The sequence below is a fragment of the Lissotriton vulgaris genome, chromosome 7, assembly GCF_964263255.1.
Source record: "Lissotriton vulgaris chromosome 7, aLisVul1.2, whole genome shotgun sequence".
Classification (NCBI taxonomy): Eukaryota; Metazoa; Chordata; class Amphibia; order Caudata; family Salamandridae; genus Lissotriton; species Lissotriton vulgaris.
In genome coordinates this window covers 122,592,115-122,607,536 of record NC_141695.1, presented here as the reverse complement: position 1 = coordinate 122,607,536, position 15,422 = coordinate 122,592,115, and the positions used below count along the sequence as shown (strand labels likewise).

The following is a 15,422-nucleotide window of genomic DNA, read 5'->3' as shown; positions in this document are numbered from 1 at the left end:
AGTGGCCCTGCTGCCTAGATGCTAACATTTCCTATTCGGGTATGGTGTATGTACCTGCCCTAGCATGCTGTGCCCGGTGCAGTTTGCAATCCCATGACAATTTAAAGGTCTCTGATCTCTGACCCCAGGAAGGGAGGGGTCTTGGGAATATTCTGCAATAACCGGCAAGAGACCGGTGTGTTGTAAACAACTTTGCAATATGTTATGAGGCAAGCCTGTCCAGTCCCACAGCTCTGCGTCGGCAGTTACGTAAACGTGGAGAGTGAGTATATATGTGCAGGAAGCAGCTCTTATCCAGGGTGCACGCGCAGTCACCAGGGGCCCCATCTTGTGCACAGCTGCTAGCCATGCTCACCGCCGGTGCCACACCTCGCCAGCTGGCCCTGCTACTCGCCATCTGCGCCTTTGCCATCCAAGGTAAGAAGTTGACTTCTTTCGGTGAAATAGGGGCGTTGACCTGTGCCCAGGGAAGCACTTGGCTAGGTTGGGCGCACAGTGGACCTGGGCATCCAGTGCACGGATCTGTATCTGACATTCTTTTTACAGTTTAGTTGCCGTTTCGGACCGCTCAGCCTTTCATCCTTCTGAGGGTGATAAAATGAGCAGTGCAGTGCAAGTGTGCATGTTAGGTTGAAATGCGCTCCAGTACTTAAGATGAGATGTGGTGCGTTGCAGGGACGGTGCCCAGGGTCTAGGTTGAGATGTGTGCCAGTGTAAAGTTGAAATGCGCTCCAGAGGCTAAAGTGTGATGTGGCCCAGTGCCCAGGTTAACGAGTGGTCTGACAGGGAGGTACTGCAGTGGTTGTGTTGAGATGTACAGATGTTTCTTAGTGGCCCAGATGAGAGATGTTCAGTGGCTGAGTGGCAGCGTGGACTAGTGGTAACATTGGGGGCGCTCACTTAAGGGGGTGGCGTTTGCCACGGTGTGTACCTATACTCCAGTGGTTGTCTTCGGGTGAACGTCAGTGGTTTGATTGAAATGACGTCCAGCCTCTAAACTGGGAATCTGTGGAGTTGTTAAATTTAGATGTGGTCGAATTGATAAAATGAGAAGTGATGTAGTGCGTATGATTATATGTGGTGTAGTGGCGAGGTTTATATGTGGTGTAGGGGCAAGGATTATATGTGGTGTAGGACAGTGGCAAGGATTGTGTGGTGTAGTGGCTATGACTGTGTGTGGTGTAGTAGATACGATTATATGTGGAGTGCTGGTTAAGATTATATGAGGTGGACATGCAAATATTGTATATGACCCTGAACACTGACGTCACCCACTGCAGCAGCGGGCAGGGGAGTCAATGGGGTGTATCGTAGGGGCTGAGCCTCCAATACCGAGGCCTGAGCTCCTGGCTCTTAATGTGATCCTGAGCCGAGTGTATGGGGGTATCGCAGGGGCTGAGCCTCCAGTGCCAAGGCCTGAGCTCCTGCCTGACTCTTAGTGTGATCCTGGGCGGAGTCAATGGGGTGTATCGCAGGGGCTGAGCCTCCAGTGCCAAGGCCTGAGCTCCTGCCTGACTCTTAGTGTGATCCTGGGCGGAGTCAATGGGGTGTTTCGCGGGGGCTGAGCCTCCAGTGCCAAGGCCTGAGCTCCTGCCTGACTCTTAGTGTGATCCTGGGCGGAGTCAATGGAGTGTATCGCAGGGACTGAGCCTCCAATACCGAGGCCTGGGCTCCTGGCTGACTCTCAGTGTGATCCTGGGCGGAGTCAATGGGGTGTATCGCAGGGACTGAGCCTCCAATACCGAGGCCTGAGCTCCTGGCTGACTCTCAGTGTGATCCTGGGCGGAGTCAATGGGGTGTATCGCAGGGGCTGAGCCTCCAATACCGAGGCCTGAGCTCCCGGCTGACTCTCAATGTGAGGTGGAGTCAATGGGGTGTATCGCAGGGGCTGAGCCTCCAGTGCCAAGGCCTGGCTTCCTGGCTGACTCTCAGTGTGATCCTGAGCGGAGTCAATGGGGTGTAGAGCGGGGCTGAGCCTCCAGTTCCAATGCCTGGGCTCCTAGCTGACTCTCAGTGTGATCCTGGGCGGAGTCAATAGGGATCGCAGGGGCTGAGCCTGAGCCTCCAATACCGAGGCCTGAGCTCCTGGCTGACTCTCTGTGTTATCCTGGGCCGAGTTAATGGGGTGTAGAGTGGGGGCTGAGCCTCCAATACCAAGGCCTTAGATCCTCTTGGCTGACTCTCCGTGTGATCCTGGGCGGAGTCAATGGGGGGTATCGCAGGGGCTGAGCCTCCAATACCGAGGCCTGAGCTCCTGGCTGACTCTCAGTGTGATCCTGGGCGGAGTCAATGGGGTGTAGAGCGGGGCTGAGCATCCAGTTCCAATGCCTGGGCTCCTAGCTGACTCTCTGTGTTATCCTGGGCCGAGTTAATGGGGTGTATCGCAGGGGCTGAGCCTCCAATACCGAGGCCTGGGCTCCTGGCTGACTCTCAGTGCGATCCTGGGCGGAGTCGATGGGGTTTATTGCAGGGACCTGAGCCTGCAATACCGAGGCCGGAGCCCTAGCTGACTCTCAGTGTGATCCTGGGCGGAGTCGGTGGGATTTATTGCAGGGACCTGAGCCTCCAATACCGAGGCCTGAGCCCCGGCTGACTCTCAGTGTGATCCTGGGCGACTCGCTTGGTTCGTCTGCGTTGTGTTTAATGGCTCCATGATTAGAGCATTGTACCTCGAGGGACAGGTCTGCTGTCCAAAGCCTCAGTTTAGCACATATGTAATCTTGGAGACAGATTTATTTGTGTCAACATCATCACGCGCCAGCCCTGCCTAGACCTCATATGTTCGGATCTGTGCACCGTGAGTCGGCGGGCCGACCCGATATTCGAGGCTCTATTATTCTGCTCCCAGAAGGGACATGAGAGAGCGCAATTTGAACGAAAAATATGTAGTAGCCATATTTAGACTTATATGTTATAAACGTAGGAATGAAACGCATATCGTAATGAAAGTTGGCAACTATAGCATAAGGGCCAATGAATGTGATAACATGTTATAGGAAATGTAAATGTATTCGCATGATGAAATGCATTAAGTTTAGAAACCCCGTATATATGAAGGGCAATTGTATAGAAATGTGTATAAATGCTTATGAAATGTAGAGCGTGCACAGTAGAATTCGTGTACGTGTGTAACTTTAAATGTGTAACTTTACATTGGGAGAAGCGGCGAGAAAATAATGTGGAAAGACGTAAACGTGGATAAATGTATAAGAGAACTCACATAAAGATGTAACCAAGGAAAATGCATAAGTTATATTCTATGTAGTCGTATTCAATATATTTCATATATTTGATGTAGAATGTTTAAGTATAACTAGGGCTTTGCTAAAAGTACGAATATATGAAAGTAGGCCAAAGGTTATGCTGTGTAAAGGGCATTTTGTAAGAATGTTGGAAGAGTTTAGGTCATTTGTGTTTCTAACCTGACTGACCAAGAGCTCAAAGGAGCATAGTCACATGAAATGTAATTTAGTGGTCTTGTGAAGGTCGTAAATAGTTTGATGTGGACATGAGAGCCGAGAAGTCTAGCACTTGTTAGATTTAAGGTGACAATGCCGGACGGAGCTTATTGCTCGAACGTGAGGAGAGACATTTTGAATGTAGACTATGTTTTGACAAGACCATTCACAGGACCTAGCAGGGTCAAGTTAAGAGATATGGAGTTAAGGCCTTGTCTAAGTTTCTATGTTACATGATCTGAAAGAATCAATAAATGTCAACGATGAAATGATGAAGATGACATCCAAAGGAGAAGGGTCAACTTAACGGACGACGTGAAGAGTGGACCAATGGAAGAAGCAGGAAGTTGACATCATCGGGGAAAGTCCGTGGTGGGCGTCAAGGGGCGTTCCACTCACACGGTGATTGTGTATTTTAGGGACAGCACCCCGGGGAGGAGGTAGCAATTGGCAAGCAGGAGAGGGCAATCAGAGAAGGGCGAATTGCTCAGAGCAAGGGCGAGGGTAGATGCCTTGAGCAGATGCGCTGAGACATCATAGCGCAAGGGAGCAGTAGGCCGAGGACCCTTAGAGAGCAGATGGGTAGGCAGATAGGGTACTGCTTCTGAAACTTAAGATTTCCTTTAGAGGCTAAAGAGAGTTTGACTTCTTAGGGAGACAAACTGCTGACACCTTTTTAGGGAAGAAACTTGCGAAGTAGGGTTGTCACAGAGCATAGAGTAGGGACAGATTAACTTGATGATTGTTTTTGTCTTACTGCAGATGACGCAGAAGAAACCACTTCACGCCGAAGCTTAAAGCAACTGAGATTTTAACTGATTTTGTATTTTGTATACTTGAGATTTATCCTGAGTGGATTGTATCATTCAAATTAATCTTTATATAAACACTTAAAACTTCATCAGTTGTAAGTGGTTCTTCAGAGTGGCGTCAGTTAATGGGGTTTGTCTAACCAATGCGGAGGTGGTCCTTTCCTCAATGACAGATAAGAGCGGTCCAAAACAGACGAATGGGATTCTTTATTAAATTTATCATACTCATAAATTGATATCAAAATCCCGTTCCCCGCAGTTGGTAGCAGAGGATGGTTATCTTCTTGAGGAAGACGACCTAGGCCAGGTTAGTTTACCCCAAGGTCCCTAGTCATCGTCGACCAGAAGAAGAATTGCAGCCGAAGACGGTGCTGACGGTGCGTCGAGAGAAAAGCAGCAGAATCGGTCGAGAGTGAGTATAAGGGTCATGCGTTGTAAGATTGCGGTGTTTTATGTTGTTCCTGTGTTGTAATGTCAAGCGGAGTTGAATGCCTGTAGTGTGATTGAGGGAAGGTTGTGAGAGCGCGCAACTGGATGAAATCTTATGTCCAGAGGACTTAAGTGGTTCGGGTGTATCGAACACCTAGAGTAATTTGTCTACCATTGAAAGGGGGTCATGAGGTACCATTGATTTCCCGACAGACCGATGATAGGGGGAGCGTATGTGTGAGTGAATGAGTAGCGGACGCTGGTCGTACGTCTACTGTGCGTAAGTAACCTATCAGTTGAGGCAAGTGTCCGACCGTAAGAGGAAAGACGCTGTGCCAGTTGAGGTAGCAATTACAGTTAGACTGTGGCCGTACAGTCAGAGAAAAGTGATCGCTTGGACGGAAGTAGTCATTTTTCAATGTATGAATGAAAACGCATGCGAAATCGTGAGACGAGTTAAGAAACGAGGGAAGCTGCTGAAGAAGATACAAGTGACGTCAGCGTAGAACCGTGCTGGGATAGGCTGATTAGCGAGAGTCGCACAGGGATTGGTGGTTGTTATCAAGCAAAATGAAGTGTTTTAAGGGTTTAGGGAAAATCTTTAAAAAGAAAAGGAGAAACTTATATGCCGGAGAAGAAGCTCCACCAGAAGGCACACCAGCATATCATATGGCAGTAAATGTAGGCTTACATTCAATACTGTGGATTTCTGAGTGGCATAGGCTAACAGAAGGGCAAAAAGAGCTGGCGTTTCCAAGATTCGGAACGTTTAAATTAGAAGTGTTGAACCAACTGAAGGCGACGATGCTTTCAATGAGACCTCTACCGAGGCCAACACAATTTGAAGCTCTTGGTGTGTGGTTTAGAACAGCACACGAAAGGGGCGTAAAGAGGCGACAAGAAAGGGTGAGAAGATCGGTAAAGGCAATGCAGGATGCTAAATGGGACGATGAAGCCAAGAAATGGAGGGTGCAAAAGATAGAAGCGGACAAATTGTTCACCATGATAGAGGCTACGGGAGAAAAGAAACCTCTAGAACAGGAAGATGAGGAAAGCGAGACGGAGGAGGAACTGCTAGAGAGGTTATTGACAGACAGACCACCTCCATACAGTGGGGAACTTGCGAGTCCCATATTACCGCAAGTAGACGGAACTAGGTGGGGAGAGTATAAGTCGATCCCGGTATCAGAGTGGGACGCTACTAAGACCGTAGAGATACCCCAAACTAGTCCAGAACAGAGAGTAGTGGGAAGACTTGTGGTCCAGAACGTGCCAGAGACGCAATGCGCTAGGTCATACCAGATGCCGGACGCTTTACAGGTTCCGGTCACCATAGGTCCTATTGTGTCAATCTATAACCCAGAAGGGGTCCAGCAGGATGAACAGGCACGGTGGGATAATGAAAGAGCAGAAGAGGACAATAGGAATGCCACAATGAATTCCCACAGGCAGATACGAGCACCAATAAGTCGGAGTACCCCATTTGATTCCGCAACGGGTCCCAGAGTAGAACAGCGAGGTCGAAGAGGGTCAATGGATTTGAGGGGTCCTAAACCAAAAACCTATAAGGAACTAAGGGAGTACCTGAGTGAATGGGACGCTGCTGAAGAAGCTCGGAATAAAAGTTTAGAAACAGGATCCGAGTGGAGAGAACAGGATAACAGGATTCTCTCTCATTGTGGAGCTGGCGAAAGCAGCGCCGAGTGGGAGGGAAGAAGCCAAGAGAGCAGAAGAGATACCTATCCTACTGAGAGCAGCAATAGGCAAATGTGCGAAGACAGAAGTGCAGGGTGTGGCGAAGTGCCTCGTGTCACCTTTAGTGAAGGGGAACATAGGACACAGGAGTACCGGAATACCTTCAGGTGCACACACCATGCCCCAGGTGAGAATGCAAGACATTGGAGTCACGGAAATATGGAGAGTCGCGAAGCATCTCGACATACATCCGGAGATAGTGGTCAGAGTCACGAAAACATAGGAAGTCGCGAAACGTCTCGCCATTCTTCCGGTGATCACGAAAGAGATCACGGGAACATGGAGGGCCGTGACGGACCCTATCGTCTACTAAGTGACACCAGACAAAAAACAAGTTACAATGGGTTAGAATCGAACGGTGGATCCTATCTCACATCTGGAGAAACCGAGCTTAGAAATCGGAATGTAGGGTTGGGGGACGGAGCGTTATTCCACCATACCCCACGTGGAGATGGAAAGGCTTGGGATCTCGAAGGGTGGGAACGAAGAGAAGGAAGCAGAGCTCCTCATAACTCACCTGTGCTCAGGCGTAGGGCGCATAGTGGAGGTGAGAGGGATATGAGAGAAGAACATAGAACTGAGATGCTGAAAGCTGAAATAAAAGCGAAACGGCTTGATGTGATGAGTTTGAAGGCAGATCTGGATGAATTGATTGATGGTACAGTGCAACTAGAGAGATTAAACTCATATACACCAGCTGAGATACTGTTTCTATCCAAAGATATTACTCGAAGAGCGAGGTCAGTTCATGAGAACTTATCTAATTTAGCAAACAGGTACATGGTAGACCTGTCACGAACTAAGGCTTTACAGAGTAACCACAGGCTAACTTGCACAGATCAGGATTTGGATGATCGCAGAACGATCGCGCTGAAAGTACACATAAGGGAATTGATCGTAAGTATCAGAATATGGAGAGATCTAGATAGATGGGAGGAAAGATGGTCCAGAAAGGGCTCCGTTAGACGGAGTGTACTTGAGGGTTCCCAGGACACAGATTTGATGCGAATGGAAGCCTTCCCTTTGCGAGAGGTCGCGAATGGAAGCTACGTCCATGTGCCCTGGACTAGGGGGGATTTGGCGGCATTCACCAATTCCTTCCCAAAGCTTAGAGATAATCCTGTCGAATGGTATAAGCAGGTAGAAAGATTCGTGAAGATCTCAAAGGTACTGTGGGTCGATTTGAACACATTGTTCGACATCGTAGTACCCGGAGACTTATGGACAGCGTGCAAGCTTAGTGTTGATTGGCCCACTTGTGAGCCAACGAGAGAAGCCAGGACGAATGGTCCATCTCATAGAGTCATGGAAAAGTACGAGAGGGTAATAACGTGGCTAAAAGAGAAAGTGCCGGTGCAAGACATAGACTGGGTAAAGATAGATCGGACTACCCAGGAGCCGAAAGAGACAGTGCATGAGTTTTACGAGAGGTTGCTGAAAGCATTCAAGCAATACAGCGGGTTAGATGTGATGGATCCCAAGGACATAGGACAGTTTGTTTCAAAGTTTGTCTTAGGATTAAGACCAGAAATATGCCTAATGATCCAACAGCATCTGATCTGTTGGCAGAACAAACCTTTAGACGAGATTCTGAGGTATGCAAGGTATTGTAGTGACGAGATAGACTCGAAGGCAAAGAAGCTTAAAGAAAAGCTAATGTTAGTGCAAATGCAAGCTGCTGGAAAGGATAAACAGCGGCAGCAGGGAACAGGAACGCAGGCAAAGAAACAGAATAATCAGAGCAGAGATGAGGAAGAAAGACCGAGACCGAGAATGGATATCGAGACGCTGAAAAAGAAGACAAGATGCCATCAGTGTAACGAGGTGGGACACTGGCGACGCGAGTGTCCTTACAACGTTGAGACAGGGGAATTAGAGCAGGAGGAGGAAGAGGTTCAGAATAACGTGGTTAAGGGAGCCACAGTCCCGAAGGGCAAGTTTGTCAAAGGGGGGACTCAGACTCCTCGAGCCCCGTTTCCTCAACCACCTCGCATCACGAACGGAGGAAAAACCTACAGACAGATGCCATTGTTTGTAGGAGGAGAGGAATGTTACTACGTTGATCCTCTTACAGGGCAGCGGGCTAGTAGGGACGAAGACTGTACTCTAGGAGCCGCCTTGGAAGTAGATCAGAGAGGACCATACGTAGAGGCTGAAATAGCGGGATGTCCTACAACCTTTTTGGTGGATACAGGGGCCACTCGATCTACGTTGAGATCTGCGGTAGTCCCGGGTCTGCCAATGTCAGGAGAGACGGTACAGGTGGTAGGAGTTGCGAACAAAAGGATGACAAATCCCTTGACCGAACCAGTGTCGGTGAGGATAGGGAATTACAGTGACGAACATCAGTTCGTGATCTGCGATTCTAGTCCCGTGTGCTTATTAGGGAGAGATCTGCTGTGCAAACTGAATTGCACGATACATTGCACACCAGAAGGAGTAGAAGTGCAGACCAATGATGAGGACGCTGATTTTAAAGTCATGAAGTCGCAGGAATGCGTGGAACTTTATCCTACCTTAACAGTGGAGGAGCTCCCACAGGACTTGAGGGAGAAAGTGTCAGCCGAGGTGTGGGATTTTACTGGGGAAGAAATAGGATTGATCAAAGGAGTAGAACCGGTAAAAATCTTGGTAAGACTCAATGCTGAGTATCCAAGAACACCACAATACAAGTTGACACCTGAGACGATCGCAGGAATAAAGCCTGTGATCGAATCCATGATTAAGCAGGGAATACTAAAGGAGATCGTGGGAAGTCCATGTAACTCCCCGATCATGGGTTTGCAGAAACCTAGTGGAAAATACAGAATAGTACAGGATCTTCGGAAGATTAATAACATTGTTGTCTCATGTTGTCCAGTGGTACCGAATCCATCAGTGATATTGTTTCAGATACCGTTCCAAGCTGAATGGTTCACAGTGATAGATTTGTGTCAGGCTTTCTTTTCGATACCGTTAGATGAAGAGAGCCAGTATCTTTTCGCTTTTAAGCTGGAAGATCGCGTTTTAACATGGTGTCGTATCCCTCAGGGGTATACAGAAAGCCCATCGATTTTTAACCAGCTTTTAAAGAGAAATCTTGAGAGTCTAGTACTGCCCAAGAATTCAGTTCTGGTCCAGTACATAGACGACCTCCTTGTTGCGTCAGAAACTGAGGAAGCTTGCAGAGAAGACACCATCACCTTGTTAAATCACTTGGCTGAGAATGGACACAAGGTGTCTCCAAGTAAGTTGCAATATTGTAAGACTGAGGTGCAATACTTGGGCCACAGGATTGAGAAGGGAAAGCGGAAGGTGTCTCCAGACAGAATTGAGGCGATTATGAAAATGAACGCGCCTACGACACAAAGAGAAGTCAGGATGTTTTTAGGCATGGTTGGTTATTGTCGACAGTGGATAGCAAACTTTTCACTGAAGGCCAAACCTTTATTACAACTGACGCACAAAGGAGTAAGTGATCCGGTACCATGGGACAAAGATTGTTTGATGGCATTTTTGCAGCTGAGGGAGGACTTATGTCGTGCCCCGGCTTTAGGGATGCCAGATTACACTAAACCTTTTTTGCTTTACTGCTGCGAGAGAGAGGGATGCGCTTTAGCGGTATTAGCACAGGTCCATGGAGATGCGCGCAGGCCAGTGGCGTACTTTTCGGCTACATTAGATCCAGTAGCCGCAGCGTTGCCCGGATGTCTCAAATCCGTAGCTGCAACGGGTGTCAGCATTGAACGATCTGAGAGCGTAGTCATGGGTCATCCGTTAGAAGTGTATGTACCACATTCTGTAGAACTGTTAATGACAAGGACGAAGACTCAGCATCTGACGAATAGCAGGCTCACACGCTACGAGCAGGTCATATTGGCTGCCGAGAATGTGACCCTAAAGAGATGCTCTGTCTTGAATCCTGCAACCTTGATGCCACTTCCGAATGAAGTGGAAGATGAAAACTGTACAGAACATGACTGCCTCGATGTGACTGAACTATGTACCAAACCGAGACCTGATATCGTAGATGAGCCATTGACTGACCCAGACGAAATTTTCTTCGTTGATGGTTCATGCGTAAGAAACGATGTCGGTCAGCTGAGAGCAGCTTATGCAGTATGCACGATTACCAGAGTTATAGAAGCCGCTTGCCTGGAAGGAGTACACTCCGCACAGGTAGCTGAAATTGTGGCTTTGACTCGTGCTTGCCTAGCAGGCGACAGACTTCGAGTCACTATATACACCGATAGTCAGTATGGATTTGGCGTAGTTCATGATTACGGGCAGTTGTGGTCTCAAAGAGGTTACATGACCTCCACGGGTTCTCCGATTAGGAATGGAGAATTCGTGAAACTTTTGTTAGAGGCTTTGCAAAAACCAATGGCCATAGCTGTGGTCAAATGTGTAGCTCATACGAAGAATACGGATTTTGTATCATTAGGAAATAAATATGCCGATGAGGTAGCGCGTTACTGCGCAGAGCAGGGATATTCTCACACTGATGCAAAAGTGGGGGGAATCCAGGAAATGACTGAATTGACCATGTTATTAGATACCGTAGATACATGGGACGAATTGAGAGCAGTACAGGAAAATGCACCAGATGAGGAGAAAAAGGGCTGGGAAACAGCTGGGTGCGAGAAAAGTGAAATGAATTTTTGGGTGTCTGCCGACGGAAGGGCAGTATTACCAAATGAACTCATTAGTCCAATGGCGAGGAAATTGCATGGGTCAGCTCACATAGGAAGAGATGCTATGGTGAGAGTATTCAGACAAACGTGGTTTAACCCTAAATTTAGAGTAGCGGCAGAGGCAGTGTGTCAGCGATGTATGATCTGTCAGCAACTAAATGTGGGTAAGAGAACACCAGTTACCTTGAGTCACATAGGAAGGTCTGGGGGGCCTTTCAATAGGATGCAGATCGACTTCATAGAAATGCCTCCATGCAACAGGCTTAGATATGTGCTAGTGATTGTTTGCATATTTTCTAGATGGGTTGAGGCTTACCCTACACGTAGATGCGATACACTTACAGTAGCAAAGCTGTTACTTAGAGAGTTGATACCGAGGTTTGGGGTGCCATCCTCTTTGGAATCGGACAGAGGAACTCATTTCAATAGCGAAGTGGTAAAGATGCTATGTTCAGCTTTAAACATCGATCAGAAGTTACACTGCAGCTATCGACCAGAAGCTTCAGGGATCGTAGAGCAAATTAACAGCACTATCAAGTCCAGACTGGCTAAAGTTTGTTCATCGACATCCCTGAGTTGGCCAGACGCACTTCCAGTAGTTCTCATGAGCATACGTAGCACACCTGATAGAAGAACAGGCCTCTCTCCACATGAAGTGCTAATGGGGAGAGCTATGAGGTTGCCATCGGTTCCAACTGCAGCGCTAGTGAACATCACAGACGATTTGATTTTGGACTACTGCAAGGGACTATCTGATGCCGTAAATTCTGTGTCCCTCCAGGTCCAGGCTGCAGAGGTTCCGTCAATACAAGATTTGTGCCATGACCTGAGTCCAGGAGACTGGGTCCTGGTGAAGAAACACGTCAGGAAGAACTGCTTAGACGTGCGTTGGCGAGGACCGTTTCAAGTCATACTTGTAACGAATACCGCAGTAAAGTGTGGAGGGCTGCCAAACTGGATACATGCCTCACACACCCGAAGAGTGCAAACACCTCCAGAAGACACAGCTCCTCTCTCGGATGAGAATCCGGCGGGAAGCGGAGAAGCCATAGAGGGGGAAAGCCAAGCTGGGGAGGTAATCGAAGAAGCTGAAACTGTGTTGGAACAGGACGACGAAGGTCAGGACACTAGTGAGACCGAAGTCGTCTCAGGAGAAGACAGTAACTGGGAGACTGAATCAGAAGCTGAACAAACTGAGAGTGACCAAGAGACGGGTCCTGGAACAAGGAGCAGAAAGACGGGAAACGACAAAGCCGTTTGGCCGGAAAGAAGAAAAAGGCCGAATTCAGAAGGAAAGCAAGAAAGAACTCTTGTCCCGATCGCTGAAGAGTCGGATCAGGAGGAAGAAACGACAGACTCAGGAACTGAGAGTCCACGAAGATCAAGAAGGGTACGTGTGCCCTGCAGAAGGTACGCCACCCCAGAGTGGACTTATCTAGCAGATGTATTGGGGACAAAAATCTGGGAGAGTGAAGAGTGTGAAGGTAACCACTCTCGATCCAGTCGTGACAGTGGAGATATGGATGTTGGCGCCTGGGCTTGAGACTGAGGGGTTACTGACTTTCACACTTCCCCGACCCCCACGTTTGAGTAAAATTCAAGATTTGGTGTTAAAAAGGCTACAATTTCCAACAGCTGGTCAGCAAATGACCGAAGAAGAAGAAAAAGTTATTCGTTTTGAACTGTTAATTATTGTTGTGAAAGCTGCAGGTCCGACAATAATTGTTGATGCATAAAATACTTTTGTACGTATGTTGTAAAGAAGAAGATAACCTAGCTCCGAGTGGAAAGAAGAATAAAATTAGGGATTACATTTAGAGGACGGAGAAGGGCTAGGGTTGTCTGCTGCTAAGAAGAGAAAAGACATTGTGGTGAAAAAGATACCTGTTGGTAACAAGCACTTTAAAGACTGTGAACGCACACAAGTAACCAAAGACTGGAAAGAGAACTTTCGCTGGAGAACGAGGGACGCTGTTTTGATAACATGGAGAACGGCAACCCAAACAGAAAAACTAGATGTATAGTAGGTACACTTATAGCAATAGTGATATTTCTCATAATCACAGTAGTAACGATATCTTACATGACAGGCCATGAAAACGATAAAAGAATAGCGAAGGTAAAAATTGTAACGACTTTGAAACCTGCTCTTGTGGGAAAGAAGGAGGAGAGCACTGTTACACGTGAAAAAGCGTTACTTGCAGATGAAGCTCGTAGATTACACATAGATGAGTCACAGGGAAACTTTAGGTCAAATGCATATGCCAAGTTATTGTATGAATATATCGATGCCATGGAGGCCAAAGATTGCTACGTTTGTATGCAATTGCCGGCTTCTGTAGACGAAGGCATTAGGTATCACCATCTCCCATTGACTTATGGGATCACATGTAGTTTACTGCTTAGTATATTTTATGGTAGAGAAGGATTTGAGTACTACTTTTCAAATTATGATTCGGTACTGCCTGAAGTTCCGAATTATAAGCAAATGAATAAGTGGGACTATTACAAAAAGGAAGATAGACTAGCTAAATTCTTTCTTCCTTGGGACACGCTAGATACATCATATGCACGTAGAAATAATCTGACTTGCAAAGTATCAGAAGTAGAGAAAAGGTTTATAGCACAAGTAGATGATCGATGCAGACGGCAGAAGATTCTAAAAATGTCAGGACAATGGAAAATAGACTGGACGGAAGAAGAGAAGGCACATAAAAAGAAAGGTAGTAATGGTCCAATCGCATTGGATGGAACGCAGAAAGGAAAGTTATGTTTAACTCGAAGCAAAACGTACTATGAGAGTGAATTTGTAGGTGAAGTTAGTTGTGAGCACTCTTTTAGGTTAGAGTACTACACAAAGGATTTTATGAAAGGGATGCAAGCTATTCCGAATGTATATTTTGTATGTGGGAGAAATGCCTATGTAAAACTTCCAGATAATTGGTATGGTTCGTGTTACTTGGCAATTGTCTTCCCCAAAATATATCATGCAAAGGATTTGGCGATAATAGAAGGAAAGGCTTCGAGGAGAACGAAAAGGGAAGTAGGAGATGCAGAAGTAGTAGGAGATGTATTTGGAGCGATGTTTCCATTGTTAGGTTTGATTCTTAACGATGTTAAGATTAGAAGGTTAGCGACTGTCGTGGATAGATTATCTGCTAGCACTGCAAGATCTTTAATGTTAGTAGAAGGTGAAATGCAGTCGATTAGAGCAATGGTATTACAGAACAGACTTGCTTTAGATGTAATATTAGCAAAGGAAGGCGGAGTTTGTAAGGCTTTGAAAGTTCAGGAATGTTGTACTTATATTCCTGATAATTCAAAACCACTTGAGAAGGTTATCAGAAACATTACACAGATTCATCAAGAAATTGAAGATTTATCAAAAATAAATGTTTGGGAAAAAGTAGGAAATGGAGTAGGCAAGGTTGGAAGTTGGTTTGCTAATATAGGCAAAAGTATAGTCTGGTATATTTTAAAGCCTGTATTAATAGTAATAATTTGCATAATTATATTATTAGGACTAGTAAAATTGTATAAATGGTATAGGTCGAACAAGTTACAAAGATCGATGAGAGACCAAGAAAGGAGACTAGCTGTTTTACAAGATCAACAGTATAAAAGTCTGAGAACACTTGAATCGATAAAAAGAGGAACGGATGTAACTAGTTCAGTATAAACTATGTATTCAAATTGCCTTTAGTGATGACTCCTAAAAGTCATCAAAGGGGGGAACTGAGAGAGCGCAATTTGAACGAAAAATATGTAGTAGCCATATTTAGACTTATATGTTATAAACGTAGGAATGAAACGCATATCGTAATGAAAGTTGGCAACTATAGCATAAGGGCCAATGAATGTGATAACATGTTATAGGAAATGTAAATGTATTCGCATGATGAAATGCATTAAGTTTAGAAACCCCGTATATATGAAGGGCAATTGTATAGAAATGTGTATAAATGCTTATGAAATGTAGAGCGTGCACAGTAGAATTCGTGTACGTGTGTAACTTTAAATGTGTAACTTTACATTGGGAGAAGCGGCGAGAAAATAATGTGGAAAGACGTAAACGTGGATAAATGTATAAGAGAACTCACATAAAGATGTAACCAAGGAAAATGCATAAGTTATATTCTATGTAGTCGTATTCAATATATTTCATATATTTGATGTAGAATGTTTAAGTATAACTAGGGCTTTGCTAAAAGTACGAATATATGAAAGTAGGCCAAAGGTTATGCTGTGTAAAGGGCATTTTGTAAGAATGTTGGAAGAGTTTAGGTCATTTGTGT

At 46.1% G+C, this 15,422-nt stretch overlaps 1 protein-coding gene across 1 annotated transcript in view; it reads left to right on the top strand.

Annotated features, from left to right (window-relative positions):
• The first annotated feature begins 261 nt into the window (after positions 1-261).
• The window catches only part of LOC147700976 (ly6/PLAUR domain-containing protein 5-like), a 68,021-nt gene continuing 52,860 nt past the window's right edge, over positions 262-15,422 (top strand). Inside the window, exon 1 of the mRNA XM_086929809.1 lies at positions 262-417. Coding sequence (XP_086785935.1) covers positions 273-417 — 145 coding nt within the window. The 5' untranslated portion in view covers positions 262-272. The remainder of the gene's footprint in view (positions 418-15,422) is intronic.